This window comes from Panthera pardus, unplaced genomic scaffold (assembly GCF_024362965.1).
Source record: "Panthera pardus isolate Hobbes unplaced genomic scaffold, ASM2436296v1 HiC_scaffold_13, whole genome shotgun sequence".
NCBI classification, from domain to species: Eukaryota; Metazoa; Chordata; class Mammalia; order Carnivora; family Felidae; genus Panthera; species Panthera pardus.
In genome coordinates, this window is record NW_026526688.1 from 8144407 (window position 1) to 8163731 (window position 19325).

The window sequence follows — 19325 nt, forward strand, 5'->3', positions numbered from 1 at the left end:
CTTTCACCTCTTCGCACCGCACGCCCAGTTCACATGTGTGCGTGCGTGCACACACACACACACACCACTCGTAAAATGGAGCTGTACAGACTCTACTGTCAAATTCCACAGACAGTAATAACATTAAGAATAATGACAGCTAACTAACCCTTCTGCACTGTGTGCCAAGCTCTGTGCTAAGCACTTTACATGTAATGATTCACTCACGATAGATACTGCTTTGCCTCTGGCCTCCATAAGTGGTGGAGCCAAGATTCAAAGTTCTATAAACTGGCTCCGAAGTTTATACTTAGCTACTGTCTTTGTCAGTTCAGGCTGCTGTGACCAAGTGTCACAGACTGGGTGGCTTACAAATGACAGAAATGTATTTCTCACAGTTCTGGAGGCTGAGAAGTCTGAGATCAAGGCACTGGCAGATTTGGTGTCTGATGAGAGCCGGCTTCCTGGGTCCTAATCAGCCATCCTCTCCCTTTGTTCGTGTGCGGAAGGGTCGAGCTAGCTCTCTGTGGCCTCTTTTACAAGGCACCAATACCGTTCAGGGCTCAGCCCTCAGGGCCTAATCGCCTCCGAGGGGCCCCACTTCCAAATACCGTTGCACTGGGGATTAAGTTTCAATATGTGAACGTGGGGAGCAATACAGGTCTCCGGTCTTTTCAGCTATCAAGCCGTGTCGCCCCCTTCGTCTGTGGCTAGCTCAGAAAGACAGCAACACTTCCCGTTTTCCCTTTCTTTCTGGATCTGGGGGCTTCATAGGGAATCGGGAATCTCAGAGTTTTTATCATTTATTCCCGTATCTTACAGCCACAAGAGGTCCTTCCCCCAACCCAAATGTGGCAGCACCCCACCATTGACCTTAGACTTAGGACTTACATGTGTTTAATGCCCACTATCCTTAGTACCCAGGTTTATGTCTGTCAGGAACGGTAACTGTCAGTTGCATACTGTGACTTGCCTTAGACCTTATCCCACAGCATGAGTTTAACGTAGATTATTTATTCACAAAGGTGACGGACTCCCTGCTAGAGGTCATTGTGTAATCTAAATAAAATGTGATTAAGTTGTTTTTTGTTTTTTGGGTTTTTTTTTTTTTGGTAAAGGTAAAAAGTAGCAAAACAAATAGAAATTAAATTTAGGTGAGGTTTAAAAAATCTTTCAACTGACTACATGTCTTAGTTGCTTTTAATTTAAGACAAACTTCTATTTCCTCGTAATGCCCCTAAGAAGTTTCCTTTATATATCCATAGATACATGCACCAGAAACTTGGATAAAGTTCAAATTTTGAAATCTGTAATGCTTATCAGGTTTATTTCCAGGGGACATCCGTAAGCCCTATGAATAAGCCTCCAAAAGTTTAAATAAAAACATAGTTGCATAATTTGGACAGAATGTTCACAATTTTGTAAGACAAGTGCCCTTCCCTGTTTTACATTTGCTGGTAAAAGTCTCCTTTTTCTTGGTTCTCACTGCATAGACATGGTATTCATATTTAAAATAATTTTCTTTCTAGCTTTCCATCTGTTGGATACAGGTACTGTCCAGTTTTATAAAAACACTTAATAAAAATATTCATATTTTATTTCAGTTTTAGAATATTAACTCTATGGTAAATGATCATTACCTGTTCTTGCTTCATTGTTTTACAGAATGACAATTCATTTATAGAATTTATAACATATAAAACCTAACTACAAAGTGACAACACTTCTTGTAGTGTAGGTACAAAATCACTCACGGTTTTATATTAAAATTTGTGTCATAAATGAATTGTGACTTTCTACAATACAAAATAGTAGTTAATAACTCAGCTAAACAAGTGAAAATGCCTGTTCTGACAATGAAATTTGAGAGTTTAGATTATTTAGTAGGTCTGTATTGTTACATGTATATACATTTTCCCCGATTGGTAAATGGAAGTGTCAGTAAATGGTAAGTTACACTAAAGGGAGAAGAAAATTAGCATTGCTGCAAACTTCAGTGTATCAGGATATAATTGTACAGCAAGAAGGTCAGACTTTTGTCAGTAGTTCATAGAAGTTTGAATAGAATTTACACATCTAGTTTATGTACTGTAAAAACAAATGTTAATTTCTGTATTCTCATGGACATTATCGAATACTGCTATTAAATGTCGGTATCAGGAAACATAAGCATTGAAACTTCTTAGAGCAGATGAATTACCCTAATTTGAGACTTGGAAAAACACTCAAAGACTTACCTGTTCAATGATGATAGAGTATTTGATACACATAAATTGTCTCTCTTCCTGTTCATGCTCACTATATTCTTGATTACACACCTCTTAATGTTTTAAAAATAATTTATTCACATAAATGATCAATGTACATTTTACTGAAGGCTTCCCAAAGAAGGTGAAGGAAGATTTTACTCTCTGAAGTCCACCTTTTCAGAAACTCACATTTGAAATATTGCCTATTCTCAAGTTATGCTGAATGTGTTTTATATCAGTTTCTTGAAAAGTGGATAATAACATCTTGAATCATTAAAAATTAGTGTTTTCTCAGTTGTGCAACAGTATGCAATGAAAAACTCTTCACCTAATGATTTTTAAAGAGGATATTATACAGAACATTTTTAACGTAAAGCCGTTAAATATGACACATGACGCTTTAATATACCTTCTTTTTTATTTTTTATTTTTAAAATTATTTTTATTTTAGAGAGAGACCATGAGCGAGAGTGGGCATGAGCTCGGGAGGAGCAGAGGGAGAGAGAGAGAATCTTAAGCAGGCTCCACGCCAACCATGGGACCCCACCTTGGGGCTTGACATGCAGCTCTATCCCATGACCCTGGAATCATGACTTGAGCCGAAATCAAGAGTCAGTCGCTCAACCAACTGAGCCACCCAAGCGTCCCTAAAATACCTTATTTTTAAGTGATTTATTCCTTTCACTGAATCTTTTAAAAAGTAAATCAGAAAACTGCATTTCTATCTTTGATTTCCACGTAAAGTTTAAGAGAGATGCAAAACACCTGAAATTCGAAACTTAAAATATCTAAGTATTCTATTGTTTGTTTGTTTGTTTTACGTTTATTCATTTTTGAGAGACAGAGACAGAGCACGAGTGGGGGAGGAGCAGAGAGAGAGGGAGACACAGAATCTGAAGCAGGCTGCAGGCTCTGAGCCTGACATGGGGCTCAACCTCACAAACCATGAGATTTATGACCTGAGCCAAAGTCGGATGCATCCAACTGAGCCACCAGGCGCCCCAGTCAGTATTCTACTGGTTTTAAAGAGTGGCTTAATCCAGCTGTGGTTGCGGCCATAACAAAAGCTGATGAAAAGTAGCCTTCACAAAGCTTGCTTCATAATTCACTCTACAGAACATATCTAATACAGCTTAGTTTGCTTAGAGAATAATTCTGTAATAGCAAAATTAATTGCAAATATATACAGATTTAAGATTTTTACAAAATTATAGAAATTTCCTAATACATTTTTCCTTCATGCCCTTTGGTTTATCTGTCATCCACGTTTGGAGGTCTTTCATAATTAAGTAGAAAATTAGTATTTTTTATGTTAGTAGAAAACCAAAGGAAGCATCAGAGTTTTCTTCCTTTGAAATAGTTCTAAATGTTACTTTTAGATTTTTTCCTTGTTGAATCAGTTTCCCCCTTTGTTATGTGCATAGGAATTTGGCAGCTGATCTTCTCCTGATGACTCCTGACAATGAACTACAGTTAGTTAAACTATGTGCTTTCTACCCAGGGTGTACCGAAGAGATAAATGATCTTCATGAGAAGGTATTCTAAGGGTATTACATATTCTAATTTGGAATGCAGTGCTAGGATTTAACTAATTTTAGGTTAGGGCAAATAAAGATTCAGGCAGAGAAACATATGATCCCTCGCTAACCCTTTTATAGATACAACAGAAGTGATAACAGTAAGTGACATTGGTTGAGCTTCTGTGTGCTTGAGACGGTTCTGAATTTTCACATATGTTTGTATTTTACTGACTTCACATGGAAACCCCGAAAAGCAAGGCTCATTGTTCCTATTTTACAGCAAAAGTGAGCTCGGGGAGCTTAAGCAACTGCCTCTAGTTAGTTAGAGGCAGAGTGTAGACTTGAGCTTTAGCACGTCTGACTCCACATCCGTCCCACTCTGCCCCTCTGCCCCTTAAGGTGCATTTTTGCCAACTTTTACAAATAGGCAGTTTAGGACCTTTAAAAGAGTTAATTATGATGAAATTCACATGCATTGCTTTAAAGTGCTTTTAAAAAAATACTCCTTTGTAGAATATAGGAATTTATGAACCAAGATTATGTATAAAAATAACCAAAATGTTCAACAACAGGGAGGTTGTGTATATAAATTGCAGTACATTTCTGTATTTCAATGCTTTTCACCCATTAAAAAGATGATGAAGTTCTCTTTTTATTGACATTGGTACAAGGCTATAAAACAGTTCTGTAAAAAAGCAGAATGTGAGATACATGCCATATGATTTTCATTTTGAAAATAACTGCACATATTTATGTTAATTATTATATATTTAAGGAGATCTATACAGTTCTTTTAAGAAAAATATAACTTACAGTAAAACGTTTTTTTGTCTTTAATATGAAAATAGCAGTGTTTTGTTTCACTTAAATGACCCCACTTCATGACCCTTGATTTGTCTGCAGTGTTTAAAAATTACTTTTTTAATGTTTATTTTTGAGACAATGCGAGAGACAGAGTGCAAGCAGCGGAGGGGCAGACAGAGAGAGACACAGGATCTGAAACAGGCTCCAGACTCTGAGCTGTCGGCACAGAGCCCGACTCGGGGCTCGAACTCACGAACCGTGAGATCATGACCTGAGCCGAAGTCGGACGCTTAACTCACTGAGCCACTCAGGCGCCCCTTGCAGTGTTTAGTGGCCCTTTTCATCCAACAGTGGATACTTACTAAGTATTATGATAACACAGATAGAGTGAGCATGTGTGTGCATGAGTGAGTGTATATGTGAGTGTTTGAGCAAGTGTGTATGTGTGTGAGTGACTGTGTGTGTGTGAGATGAGGGACAATACTTATGAGATGGTAATCATGCACAGTGACCAGTGGGTTGTGAGATTATGGGTGGCCTGACTTCTTTACACACTTTGTGTTCTGTGAAATATTTTCTAAGTGAGTTGTGCTTCACTTTTACAAACATGGCAAGTAAAAGCTATTCCTGTGTTGAAATGAAAATGCAGAGGGAAGGAAGTATGAACCTTACATTGGCTGCATGGTGCTTTAAATAGACACCCTACGCCCTGTATGAGGTGATAGCAGCAAGCACTAATGGTGGGGCTTAGAGAGGAGAAATACTTGTCTGTGTTTACACGCTCGTAATGACACAGGCAGGATGGCATTCGCATCGCCTTTTTGTCACACAATCTAAAAGGATATAATTAGACTTTCTGCTCAGACTTCACTGATAACTGTTTACAAAGACTAGTCAGTTAGGTGTAAACGTGTTACTACTACCTGGGACAGTTTCACAAGTAATGCTACAAATTATATTTTTAAATATTATCTTAATTTATATAACTTAGAATTTTAAGATAGGATGGGAATTACAGCAATGATCATCTTACTCTTATTATATTTTATTTGAGAATAAAATTTCAATAGAAACCACTTTTTTTATTCCCTTTACTCTTGGAGCATATGTCAAAGTGAAGAACTTTATCTAGCCAGTTGTAATACCTAGTGCCCATAGCTGCTCAGTAAATAACTGGCATTTAGTTAATGAAGTTGGGGAAACAATATGAAATTTTATATATACGAGAGCTCCTTTAATTTAGTTCATTGTAATTTTTTAAGAGAGAGATTGTGGAATCCAAAATGTTCAATTTACATAATTTTTATTTGATTTTTAAGTTGAATTTAAATTCCAGGTAGTCAGCATACAATGTAATATCAGTTTCAGGTGTGCAATATAGTGACTCAACACTTCGGTACTCATTACAGCAGGTGCACTCCCTAATCCCCATCATCTGTCCCCCCATCTCCAAACCCCCTTTAAACAGAAAATACGAAACTACTGAATAAACCAACCTAGTAACTTAAGGGGACATAAGTGATAAGGGAAGAAAGTGATAAACCTCAGAGGTGAGGAGATGGGCAACCTTGCTGTGTGCAAACCGCGCCCTCTGGAGTCCTAACACAAAATACCTTTGTGGAAGCACCACATCAGTGGTTGCCAACCCCAGTGAGAAGAAGCAGTAACTATTTATAGGTGCTGGAAAGGGGACAATGCAGGAAACCCCCCGCCTGCACCCTGGAAGCAGGAGAACGTACCTAAGGGAGGAGCAGACTGAGTTTCAACAGGAAAAAAAAATCATTTGAAAAACTGGGGAGTAGTGCTTTTCATATTTCAGTAATGAAATTTCCTGGGCTCAAAATCTGCATTTTGTGGCATTTCAGAATGTCAGAGCTCAAAACTTTGAGAGCTTGTAACGTGTTTTGCCTTTCTACTTGAAATTAAGTTGCTCTGTCTCAAAGGCCAAGCAAAATTAAACTCCACAGTGTGTGTGAGATGTCAGAGTGTATTTTTTATGTTTTCTGTATTTAATGTAGTTTCTGACAGTGGTCAGTATATTCTGAAGTGATAAATCTCAGCCTGTGTTTTTCTAAGTTGCATGTGTGGATACTACTTCCAATATCACAGGATAATTTACTTCTACCTTTTTCACTATTTGATGAAAAACTACGGATGCACTCAGGTAATACCTTATTTGCTGTTATTAGATCCTAAGGATATTTTCATAAATGTGTGCTTTTAATAAAAATTATTTCACTGGCATCTGTTTTGAGCAACTTTAATAGGAAGAGCATAGTAGGCATATTGGAGATATTTAGTACTTATACTGCTGCGTGTATCCCTCTAAGTTTTAGTAACGTCATTAAACCGATTACTTTTCAGTGCAAGCTACCCACAGTAGAAGAATGTATGCAGTTAGCAGAGGCTGCCCTTGCGGATGGTAATATATTTGAAACTGTGAAGTATTTCTTGTTAAGTCAAGAGCCTGAAAAAGCCCTTCCTATTGGTATTGACTTCATCAAAGGTAAGTTTTCCGTTGGTGGTACCAACTCAAATCTACTCACTGATTTGAGCCTTTCATTAGTATTGACAAGCAGCCTTAAAGTCAGACACCAGCCATCCTAAATTTAAAAAAGGAAGAGATGGCGGATTGTGTGCTATGGGGACTTGAGAGAGGGTAGCTGTGCAATACTTGTCCAGATGAGATGGCCAGAAGAGAATTAATTATGTAAGTTAAAAATTGGATGAACATGATTAGTATGATTATTTAGATCATCTTTTATTTGGTTTTGTTTTGCCAGAATGCATCAGTAGCTCAGATTGGACATTGGATACCGTTTACCCCGTTCTTGACCTATTGAGTTATATCCGTACTGAAAAATTAGTCTTGCATACGTGTACTAAGTAAGTGCTTTTACTCCAAAATACTAAGGGAATCTATGTAATGCTTGAAAATGGTTATGTTGTTTTTGGTGTTCATATCAAGAAATAAGATCATCTTGGATAGGGAAGTGCCCTTGGAGAAAAATTACATTTATATTTGCTATTCTTAAGAAAAAATACAGAGGTCAATTGGAAACGGGAAAAATAAATTCTAATGGTCCTATTTATTAATACCTAGAGTGTGTATATTTATTTATGTGTACACGGACACATACACAGACACACACACATGGACACATGGACACACTTGGACCCACACACAGACACAAACGCACACAAACACAGACACACACATGGACACACACACACGGACACACATGGACTCATGAACATACATGCACATGGACACACACACACACACACATGGACACAAAGACAAGACACACGGACACACATGGATACACACACACACGTGCACACCTGGTTCGAATAGGGCTAATTCAGAGCGTTGGGGTGGTCTTAGACCCGGAGTCCTCAAGAAGCTGGTGGTCATGTCTATTAAACAGCCACTGTGCACAGAGCATACTACTGGGGGAAAAGTGAAGGTGCTAGGGAGTGACATCTAGTTACCAGCCCTGCATTCAGGTATCATGGAAGGACACTCGTCCACAGAATGAAAGTCCCCGGAGATGGTGTATAGTCTGCAATGGAGGCTTTGGGCTATTACTGTTTTAATGGCAGTGTGGGAAAGACGTTGCCACAGCCTGGGAACCTTAGATGTTTCCCCAGCGGGAAATCGAGAGGGTGTGCCCTGTCCTTGCTTAGAGTCTATAATGTGCCAGAAATTCCTAAATCAGGCCTAATGAGTTCCTTAGAAATTTGCATGAAGAAACGGCCAAGGGATAGAGGAAAACAAGGAGCCAAAAGTTAAAACATTACTTGTGCTGTAGCATAAATGTCTGAAAGGGACTCAACTCATGAATAAAACATCTTCAAGTTGAGAAAATTTTCTAAACATATTTTGCTATAAATGTCACCCATCAAAATACAGAGATATAAGTACGGTAACTATATATGTGAGTAATGTTCTATACCTCAAGTTACAGAATTTTAAAAACTATATTCTCTTTTAGAGCTCGAAATGAATTGCTCATCTTATGTGGTTATATCGGTGCATTATTGGCCATCAGAAGACAGTACCAAAGCATTGTTCCAGCACTTTATGAGTACACAAGGTAAAAATGATTTGTCTTCTGGTATGAAATGAGAGACATTCCTTTCCCTAAGGTTTTAGTCTCTAAGTGTGTCCAGAAGGCACCAAATATATACTGCATGTATCCGTTTATTCATCCAGTATGTACTTTATAATAAAGCAGCAATCAAACTATATGAATTAGAAGTAAATTAGGCTATAAATAATCAAAATCTGAATTCTAGCTTAAACGTGTGGGGTTTATTGGTCTTCTGTCGAGACACTTGGGGTCTCCACATTCCAGGGCCATTAGAGCTGCAGCCAGAGTCCATTGAGGACCTGAATTCTTCCCTTCTTTTGACACTGACCTCCCTGGTTTCCCTCCACTTGGTTGAACTACCTGGTGACAGGGTCATGTGTATTATGTCTGCAGTCTAAGTGGGAAGGAGAGAAAGGTGACAGGATGGGGACCCCAAAGGATGAGGCCATGTGTCTCAGGAAGGAGAGGCCCCCTTAGGCTGGCATCCTACCGGCCGGATCTATGGAACCCAAATTTTAAAAGAAGAGGAAGGTGCACCTGGATGGCTTAGTCAGTTAAGCAGACTCTTGATCTCACCTCAGGTCATGATCTCACAGTTTGTGGGTTCGAGCCCTGTGTCAGGCTGTGACGCTGACAGTGTGGAGCCTGCTTGGGATTCTCTCTCTCCCTCTGTCTCTGTCCCTCCCCTGCTTGCTTTCTCTCTCTCTCTCTCTCTCTCTCTCTCTCTCTCTCTCTCTCAAAATAAATAAAAACAAACTTAAGGGGCACCTGGGTGGCTTAGTCAGTTAAGCGGCTGACTTCGTCTCAGGTCATGCTCTCTCAGTCTGTGAGTTCGAGCCCTGCATCAGGCTCTGTGCTGGTAGCTCAGAGCCTGGAGCCTGCTTCCGATTCTGTGTCTTCCTCTCTCCCTGCCCCTCCTGTTCTTGCTCTCTGCCTGTCTCTCTCTCTCAAAAATAAACATTAAAAAAATAATAATAAAATAAACTTTTAAAAATACATTTAAAAATTAAAAAAAAAAAAAACAGAGCAAAAACTGGGTATTTTACCTTTCCGATCTCTATAGTAGGAAAAAGCAGAGTAAAGAGGATTTGTGAATAGTGGGTAAGTCACTATTTTCTAGTTGGGTGTACCCTTCCTGCCAGACTCCTGTATCTTCTAACAGCTTGCTGAATGTTGGCCGTTGTGCTTAAAACTTGTTATAATCAAAAAGAAAGCCCCACAGTGCCTTCCCCACACAGCATTTCCAAGTTGGCCAGTTTGCTGAGCGGTAGAGTAGCTAACCCCTAACAGTGCTGAGTGTGAGACTAAGCAGTTGTTCTGAGTGCCTTCACGCGGGCAGAGATTGAGACAAACAAAGCTTTCTCTTCCCTCCTCTTGCTTCTGGTCGCAGAGAAGGTCCTGCTTAGATGTAGGGCCCCCACCTAGAGCAGACAGGGCAGGGGGCAGAGGGGACACTGCTAGGCACTCAAGGAGAAACTCAAGGAAAAACCTACTTCTGTGCAGGCAGCAGGCCCAAATGTGAAAGCAGCTTTTAATAATTTGAAAATCTGGGAGCAATAGGGTGTATGTACCACATGGAATTAAAATCTCTTTAATGAAATATATTCATTTAATAAATATGGCTTGGCTAATGAAAGTAAAGAGAGAGAAAATGGTCCCTTGAAATAATATCAGAAATGAAAGGAGGCTTTTGTAAGGCAGAAGAGACCTGGGAGAATGTGTCTGAGAGAAACAGTTGAGAAGGAGAAACTTAAGGCCCTACTTGGAAAGAACCTCCCTGATTATGGTGTCTATTTCCGGTGCTCACACTGCCGCCTTGCCCTCAGGCTGAGTCCCCAGGCTTGTTCCTTCCTCTGCTTCCCAGCTCCCTCTCGGTCTTCTTCCTCCCGTCCCCTCCGCTCCCCTCTCTGTACTCTGTCCTTCAGAAACCTGGCCCTTTCTGTAGCTCTACCTTGCCAGTTATTGTGACATCGCTCTGTGGCTCACTGAACCCTGGCTTCAACTCTGTGTGCTCAAAATGAACATCCTCTTCCTTCTCAAACTGCTGCTTCTCCCTTCTTTTGACTCTGGCGTTCTATTTCTGTCTCCCAGAATTTAATGGTGAGGGTCACGGGTGTTTTCTCTGACCGCAGTAAGGGTCTGCAGTAACTCCCTCCCACTGTAGCCCTGCATCTGGTCACCTGCTGTCTGGATCACTGTCCTCCTCCTGCTGCCTGCCTGACCCCACTGTGGCTTCTGCCTTCCTGAAGCACTGCCCTTCCTCAGCACCCTCCGGGGCTCCCCAGTGTCCATCACAGAACTCCCAGATTCTTAGTCTGACGTTAAAGGTCTACAGAAATAGGGTTCTGACCAAGCCGTCCACCTTAGCCTTCTCTTTGTTCTCCACTTTGGTCAAACGGGATTACTTGTGACCCCATACGTGTGGAAGCTTTCCCGCTGGTAGTTTCTCAGTGTCTTGTTTTCTCCTCACTCTTTAACACTGCTTTGCATATAGTAGGTCATCAAACACTACTGGGGGAAAGACATGTCAAGTGCCAAATTGTAGACACGGAAGGCACAGTGTTGAGGGAATTCATTTTGGAGCTAGCCATGTTGTCAATACAAATTTTAAGTTCCGTAATTTTGGGGGGGGCATCTGGGTGACTCGGTTAAGCATCCGACTCCTGATTTTGGTTCAGGTTATGATTTCTCCATCGTGAGACTGAGCACCACCGTGGGGCTCAACACTGGGTGTGAAGCCTGCTTGAGATTCTGTGTCTCCCTCTTCCTCTGCTCTCCCCTTCTTGCGCTCTCTCAAAAAATGATCTCAAGTTCAGTAATTTGGGGTTGAAGAAAATGGTAACTTACTGATTTGAGATGGTATTACTACGGTGGTAGGCGTGTGTAGGGGGAGATGTGTGCCTTTTTCCTCACCAGATCTTATTAGGTCCCCGCAGAATGAGGACAATTAGAGGGAGTAACCGTAAAATGTACATTACAGAATGGCTTACCTGTACCCTTAAGTTCATCTATAAGGTCTTACGTTCTGTTTCTTTCTGTCTCCCAAACAGCTTTGGCTTTTCAATGTCCTGTAACTAGTCCCTTGAAAAGCACACGGAGTCTGTGACTTAGTATAGAAAGTAGGACTAATAATTCTTTATCTAAAGCCTCCTGATTAATACCACTTAGACCTGTTTCCAGTTTTCCTTCTGCGGATGTGATGGATCACTACTGTGGCTGTTTTCCTGCTTTTTCTCACCAGTCTATGTCTCTCAAGAATTGAACATTTCCATTCCTTTCTGCTGGTTGACATTCTGCTCTAGCCATTCTCCCACTTGTTTTCTTACTCTTGATACTCATTTGTAATTCAGACGTGCACCACCCCCCACCCCTGCTGTGTGTTGCTGTTATTCAGCATTCTTGGCTGGTCTGTCCAGTCTCCACAGTTTGTTTGGTCGTTCATTTGTTTATTTCCTTATTTGTTTTACATTTTATTTTTTTAAGTTTTTTTAAAGTTCTATTTAAATTCCAGTTGGTTAACATACAATGGAATATCAGTTTTCAGTACAATACAGTGATTCAGCACTTCCGTACATGACCCGGTGCTCATCACAGCAAGTACATCCTGAATCGCCGTCACCTGTTTCCCTCACCCCCCCACCCCCTCCCTCGCTAGCCCCTTTTTCATCCGCTCGCTCAGACTGTCATCCAGCCAACAGTATCGAACGTCTTTAACTTTCCAGGGAACTTGAAGGCCAGATATACAAGTAAGCGCTGCGCGCGCGTGTGCACACACACACACACACACACACACACACACGCATTCATGTATACACGTGTTTTTGAACAGTAGTTGTTAAATCTAAAATTGCAGTTATTTAAAGTTCATTTGCTTTCTTTCATATCTTAGTCTTGGATGTCAGTTGTTAATTTCTGTTCCACGTTTCAGTCAGCTGTTAAAACGTCGGGTGGTATCAGTGCCTTTAAAAATTGAGCACCTCTCTGAGGAATTGGATGCGTGGAGAGCTTGCACACGGTCCACGAGCCGGTGAGTGAAGACAGTGTAAAAATTGGGATACGGAGGTGTTAATATTATACACAAATTTATTGAAAATGTGGATTGGCTCACTATTAATCTTTGCTGAAAAATGAATCTTGGTTTGGTCAGCATATATTCGGTCATCATTTACAATCCTATTGTTTTCTGCCTTTTTAAAGTACTTCGTTTTACTATAAATTAAGCCTAAAGTTAATTTGCCGTCATCTCTAATGGGGACTAAATAATCATCAGGGACTGTTTCTAACTTAAACCTTAATAATTCTGTGGTTGTATGAAAATGAAAATGTAATATCTGTTGAAAATATAGATCACCAGAAGAATCTCCATATACACCCCCTTCTGATTCACAAAGAATGGTTTATGCAACTTTACTAAAGAGACTACAAGAAGAACCACTCAAAGGAATTGTTGGGCCAGATTATGTGACTGGATCAAATCTGCCCAGTCATTCAGATATTCACATCTCTTGTCTTACGGGATTAAAAATCCAGGTACAGCCTAATGTAAGGCATAAATTGTTCATTTCCATTATTTTCATTTGTTCAGTTACTCAAAACAATATTATAAATTATAGCTAAATAGATTAAAATTAACTTTATATTCTCCATTTGTGTTTTATAAACACAAAGACATTAAAAACTGGCAGGTGTGTGTTATCGATATACTGTATATGTTCTTAGAGTGACTTCCTGAATTTTTCAACAGTTACAAATTACTGGGATCCGTCACAGGGGATGACTAATTCCTGAGGAAGGTCCCTAACATACAGTCAAAAGTAATGATGGTGAATCATTCCAGAGCCTCCCACTGTGACCCAGGGGTGCTGTTTTCTCCAGACAATGGAGAGGCCTTCATCATCTCAGAGTCAGGGCCAGGTGTAGGTGTCCACGTGAAGTCAACAAAGCTGAATCCATACAGAATGCGGATTGAAACTACAGTCTGGACTGAAAGAACACCACCTCCCAGAAGTGTTCACGTTTTACTCAGTGGATTCTTAGAGTTCTAATGGAATGTGACTAATTACATTTCTCATACTGATATGCCAGGTCAATGGGGACAGCTGCTTTTTTGGAATAACCATTTAAATTAAATAGCTTGCTGCTAATGTAAACCCTAACCATAGCTTGACTTGACACTATAAACTAAGTTTATGTAAGTAATATTTAACTAATATATTCTGAAAAAACAGGACACTGACGTGCATAGTTTTTATCCACTTCCATTCAGAGGTCAAGAATCAAAGCAGTACATTCAGTAACTTATAATTAAGAGCAAAAAAGATCATGCAATATTTAGAGTTTATCTTCAGCGCCAGTCGCGGCCCTCCCTGTGCCATTTGTCGTGATACCTTCAAGACCTTTTTCTCCATCTGCAGTAGCCATGTGGCCCAACACACAGGCTGCCTAACCTCTCTGCACCCAAACCTGCATTAGGAAAAGACCTACTAATTATCTTACACACACTGAAGTGCAGATGACTAATGGAGATGGGGTGCTCCTCTCCCAGGATACTTCTGTTTCAACAGAAAAGTAATATTCTGGTTAGAACTATGAAATTTCAAGTGCCTGTAGGTAGGTACTTGAGAGGTACTTGAGAGTAGGTAGGTACTTGAGAGTAGGAAGCTCTCTATTTCATGTGATGGATTTTCCAGTGTCTTGAATAATTTACTAACAACAAGCTGTACCATTTGAAATTGTGATAAAAAATCTGATAACTTTAGAAGATAATTAAGGAGATAAGTTTTTATTCCAATTTGTGTTTTTTTAAATCATGCTTTTCCTTCTGAGAGCTAGGAGAAACAGATTGAAAGATTTCTTTGCATTTGGTGCTTCAGAACTATCCTTGACATGCAAAGTAACTGACAGAGCTAAATTATAAATATGCTAGTAAATCGTATGATTGACATGATTTTAAATTATGTAGACACATCTACAGCAACATGTTCTTTGTCTTCTAGAGAGCAGGTTCAGAGCTTCTGGTTTGAATAATTTCCCCAGCTGTGTTGATGCAGGCCATCTGATTAAAATAAAGTATATTTAAGTCTATGCTAGGCGTATATGCCTTTATAAAATGTTTACTTTGTATTAATAGATTAGCACTACCTGTCGTTATTGGTAGCACTACTGTATTCAAAGAACTTAAGTTATAAAACTAAATTCTCTTGTGAAAGACATCAGGGCATATTAAGATATTTTAAAATTTAGGGATATTTGTAGCAGTTCAAAAAAATCAGATTTTGTCATATTTTAAAAATTCCCATTAGCAATGCCTAAATATTGCCAGTAGTTTTTTATCAGAGTGATTCTGTTTCTGGAAGTTGAAAATCACGTTACACATTTATAATCTCATCGTCTCTCTCCTCAATTCTGTGTGCAGGGCCCTGTATTTTTCCTTGAAGACGGGAAATCTACTATCTCATTGAATGACGCTTTGATGTGGGCAAAGGTGAACCCATTCTCACCTTTAGGGACTGGAATACGACTCAACCCATTTTGACAGGTTTTTCTCCATGTTTAACTGTTTTTTAAAAAAGACCTTTTGTGGGTTAATATTACCTTAACTTTTGTTGTGCACAACCAAAGGTTGAGGGGAGAAGGGGAGGTGGGAGTAACAGTTGACTTAATTCATCAACTTCAAAAAATAAAATATTTATGTAATTTGAAGGAAAAATAGGTGTATTCTTTATAAAATAGAGTAGCCATATTTGGGAGAAAGATAATATTTAAGTTATAAAAGACCGAAAAATATAAAAGAGCATATTAAAGTTTCAGAAAGCATAAAAGGTACCCAAAGACTATATTTTTGAAACTTTGAAACATATAAAATAACACAACAGATAGAATAGTGCTTGACATGTAGTAAGTACTTAAGGAATATTGGAATATCAACATGTAACTAAGGTATGTATGACTGATCTTCGAGTTAACAAACACCTATATTGTCCTCTGTAAAATATGTAGTAAACCACTAGTTTTAGTTCATATTTAATAAAAAGTTTCCAGTTACGAGCTTACTGCGTGTCAATAAATAGATACACAGTCAAAATACTTAACGAGTTTTATTTTTTAAAAAAACGCATTACCAAATTTTTTAACTGAAATTAAATGTGCAAGTATAAAGGACTAGGTTATATAGGCATAACAAAAATTGACACATGAGAAACACAAATGCAGTTAAATTGGTCTGAGAATTTACATTTGATGATAATTGACTATTTTAAAAGATATTTGATATGTATGGATATTAGTTTTGATTATGCATTTAATATTTACAGTAATCTCTAATTGATTTATATTAACTTTCTATAACATTTATTTGATAAATTTAGTTTCAAATTTCTATGAGTAAATAGGATATTAGTTAAAATTTGGGGTATATTATAAATTCAAGTTTTTAAAATATTTATTGAAAGAGTAAAACTGTCGGGGCACCTGGGTGGCTCCGTCGGTTAGGCGTCCAACTCTTGATTTTGGCTCAAGTCATGATCTCATGGTTGTGAGATCGGGCCCCACTTCAGACTCTACGTTCGGTTCCATGTCCAACTCAGCGCTGGACGTGGAACCTGCATAATATTCCCCCCGCCTCTTCCCTACCCCTCCTTTCCCCTGCTCACTCTTTCTCTCTCAAAATATTAAAAACAAAACAAAAAAATAATAAAACTATTTTTTAAAAAAGTCTGAGGCATGACTACCAGTATTTAAATTGTATTAGAATTCTGATTTTGAGGTCTATGAAATTTATGACTAGGAACAATAATACTTTGGTACTCGAGCTGTTTCATAGGATTCATAATATAGATGTTTTTGTCTAAAGAGTGAGCTTATATAAATAGAATAATTGTGGTTTTTTATTATATTTAAACCTGTTGGATTGAAAGTATTTAAAAAATTTTCTTAAACTCACTTCTAAAACAGAAAACAAGATATATATTATGTACTCTCTATTGCGTTAACCACTTCTAACTCCTCAAAAAGACATTAGAAGGACTAAATTCTATTTTATTAAAAAGATTTAATTAACACTGTAGAAGGGAATATATGTGACTCATTGATAGTGAGAAGTATTTATAACCATATCCTTGGTTATATGTGTAACTCAAATTTTTTTAAGTGGGAGAATTTTTCATTAGCATATATGTAGTAAAATTCATTTAAAAATGGCAGTTGAAATCCTACTATAATTCTCTTTGTTTTAAAATAGATTAAGAAGCCTATCTTCTGTGCTTTAACTACTTTGAAAGAAAAGATACCATTGAGTTTAAGTTATACACAGATAAACAATTATTTCCTTCTTCTTTATTTTAAATGAATGCGGGAAAATGGTATTTTATGTACAAACTGAAAAAATATAACTCTTTACCACATGAACATAATAGAGGAGGAACCAAATTTGTGTCTAAAATCTAAATTGAATTGATTCAAATAGAATTCTATTACTCTTTGACTTCTATAATGTTCTGTACCTTAGTATTAATTGTAACTATTAATTTTTCATAGAATTATGTCATTTGACCATGCCAGTCTGCATCTATTGTGCCTTAATATGAAAAACAAAGCAATTTTTTAAATTTATAAAAGGTTTTCCATTGTTACATTTCATATGCATGAAAACCCAAACAAATAATATTAGCTTATTTTACTATAAGAAGATGTCTATATTATTGATAACATGGACAAATTATTTTGCAAGGTTACATATGCTTTTGGGAAAGAAGTCTCCTTAGATAATGGTTTTGAAAGCATTGGAAAAATATTTTGTCTATAGAAAGTACCAGGTGGTTAACAAAATTGCAACGTCAAAATGAGTTCTGTCTTGGGAAATATGATTTTTATGTCAATCAAAATTGACATATATGTGTATATACATATATGTCTGTGTATACATATATGTATATATGTATATGTATACACACACACATAGATTTTTCCATGAAATCATCCAGAGGTGTTCAGGAACATGGTTGCATTAAAGCAATGACTTGTATTTTGTTGTCCTTAAAATAGGAAAATTGACACTTTTTTGGTCTTAAGTCAAAAGGCATTCTGAATATAGTAAAAGCCTCCCTAATTGTTTATAAAATTTTGGGTTTATATTTAGTGTAGCAGTAATACAGAAGATATCTTTATGGTCAATTCTTAATAAGTGCTTATTGCACTATATCTTTGAAACATTTATTCCTAAATAATTGAAAAAAGTACTCTTCTGGTAAATTTAGTTAGCCATATGACAGTGCTATGGTATGGCATGTAGTTATCGAGATTTGTATGTCTGTATGTACGTATTTCAGGTCCCCTAAATTTCAGGAAACACTGCAGTTAAAACCAGATATGACAGAGTTAACCGCTAAAATGAGCATCAGCCTTGTCCCCACATATGCCATTGAGAGAACACGGTCTCTCCATAAATGCTGGGCCAGAATCATCAGAGGTGTGAAGGGCTGAGCTGTTCATCTGTGTTATTACTTTACTTGGAAACCTAGAAAAATCACTTCTTTAGGCTTCTCAGGAAGATGATTCTCCACTTGTAAGAAATACTGACTGTAGTAAACCCCAAAATTAGCATAAAAGGGGAAAAGCTTACTAATAATGCAAACAGCGTATCACAGAGGCATCCGGTCCCTGATGAGTGTTGTGCCAGTTAATTGAAAAGGTTCTGCTCCCGGAGGAGCTGCTGTTGCTCCTAGAAAAGCTCCTTGCTTCCTTCTGCCAAAGATCCTTTGTGAAGTAAACGGCCTTCTTAAGATACACCTGTAGTGTTGGCCTCTCTTAATACAACTCATCTTCCTGAAGCTCTTGAAGTTACCTACTTTGACCATACCTGCTACCTCCATTTATTTGCTCACTATGAAGCATACAGTGTATTTCGTATTTTCCACTGCTCTCCAGAGGCCCCACGGGAGTCATGAGAACTTACCATAGGCAGTGGTGAGTGATCAGCTTTTTCAGGAGATTGAACATACAGTCAGGAGAAGAATAAAGAAACATTTTGTATGACTCTCTACCCAAATTTAAATCCTTTTCTCTGGATCTTTTCCCCAGCTGAGGTTCCAAAGACTTGCTTCTATAGCCCCTTCCTAAGGAACTATATTTTATGGGTTAAAAATTAGTCTCATAATTTTCTACTTTAGATTTGTGCCAGTAGAGTGCAAGGTAACAGGGGTGCCTGGGTGGCTCAGTCGGTTGAGTGTCCGACTTCGGCTCGGGTCATGATCTCACAGTCTGTGGGTTCAAGCCCCGCGTCGGGCTCTGTATTAACAGCTCAGAACCTGGAGCCTGCTTCGGATTCTGTCTCCCCCTCTCTCTGCCCTTCTCCTGCTCGCACTCTCTCTCTGTCTCTCTCAAAAATAAATGAACGTAAAAAAAATTGTTTTTAAAAGAATGCAAGGTAACAGATGGGTAATGTGTAGCTGCTTAAGGTATGCATTTAAACTATATACCCTTTACCTCAGATAAAACTAGATTGTACACTCACTCCCAAGAAGCCATCCTATTTCATGTGGGCCCTCTTTAATTTCTTTCACTAAATATTACCTGCCCAAAATGTGAAATTAAACACAGAAGTCTTTGGAGATAGAAATTCTAATAAAGCCAAGCCTTCGGCAATGCAAAACAACGAACAGAGTTTAGCTGGAGATTGG

At 38.3% G+C, this 19325-nt stretch overlaps 1 protein-coding gene across 11 annotated transcripts in view; it reads left to right on the top strand.

Annotated features, from left to right (window-relative positions):
* The window catches only part of WDR17 (WD repeat domain 17), a 106205-nt gene extending 90470 nt beyond the window's left edge, over positions 1-15735 (top strand). For 8 of the 11 annotated variants that reach the window (XM_053900806.1, XM_053900804.1, XM_053900807.1 and 5 more), the window contains 8 exons: positions 1509-1529; positions 3653-3764; positions 6917-7058; positions 7336-7438; positions 8551-8652; positions 12578-12676; positions 12996-13191; positions 15065-15735. In XM_053900806.1, coding sequence (XP_053756781.1) covers positions 1509-1529; positions 3653-3764; positions 6917-7058; positions 7336-7438; positions 8551-8652; positions 12578-12676; positions 12996-13191; positions 15065-15184 — 895 coding nt within the window. In that variant the 3' untranslated portion in view covers positions 15185-15735. The remainder of the gene's footprint in view (positions 1-1508; positions 1530-3652; positions 3765-6916; positions 7059-7335; positions 7439-8550; positions 8653-12577; positions 12677-12995; positions 13192-15064) is intronic. The other 3 variants (XM_019434241.2, XM_053900801.1, XM_053900802.1) reach the window with 3 other exon arrangements.
* The last annotated feature ends 3590 nt before the right edge of the window (positions 15736-19325 follow it).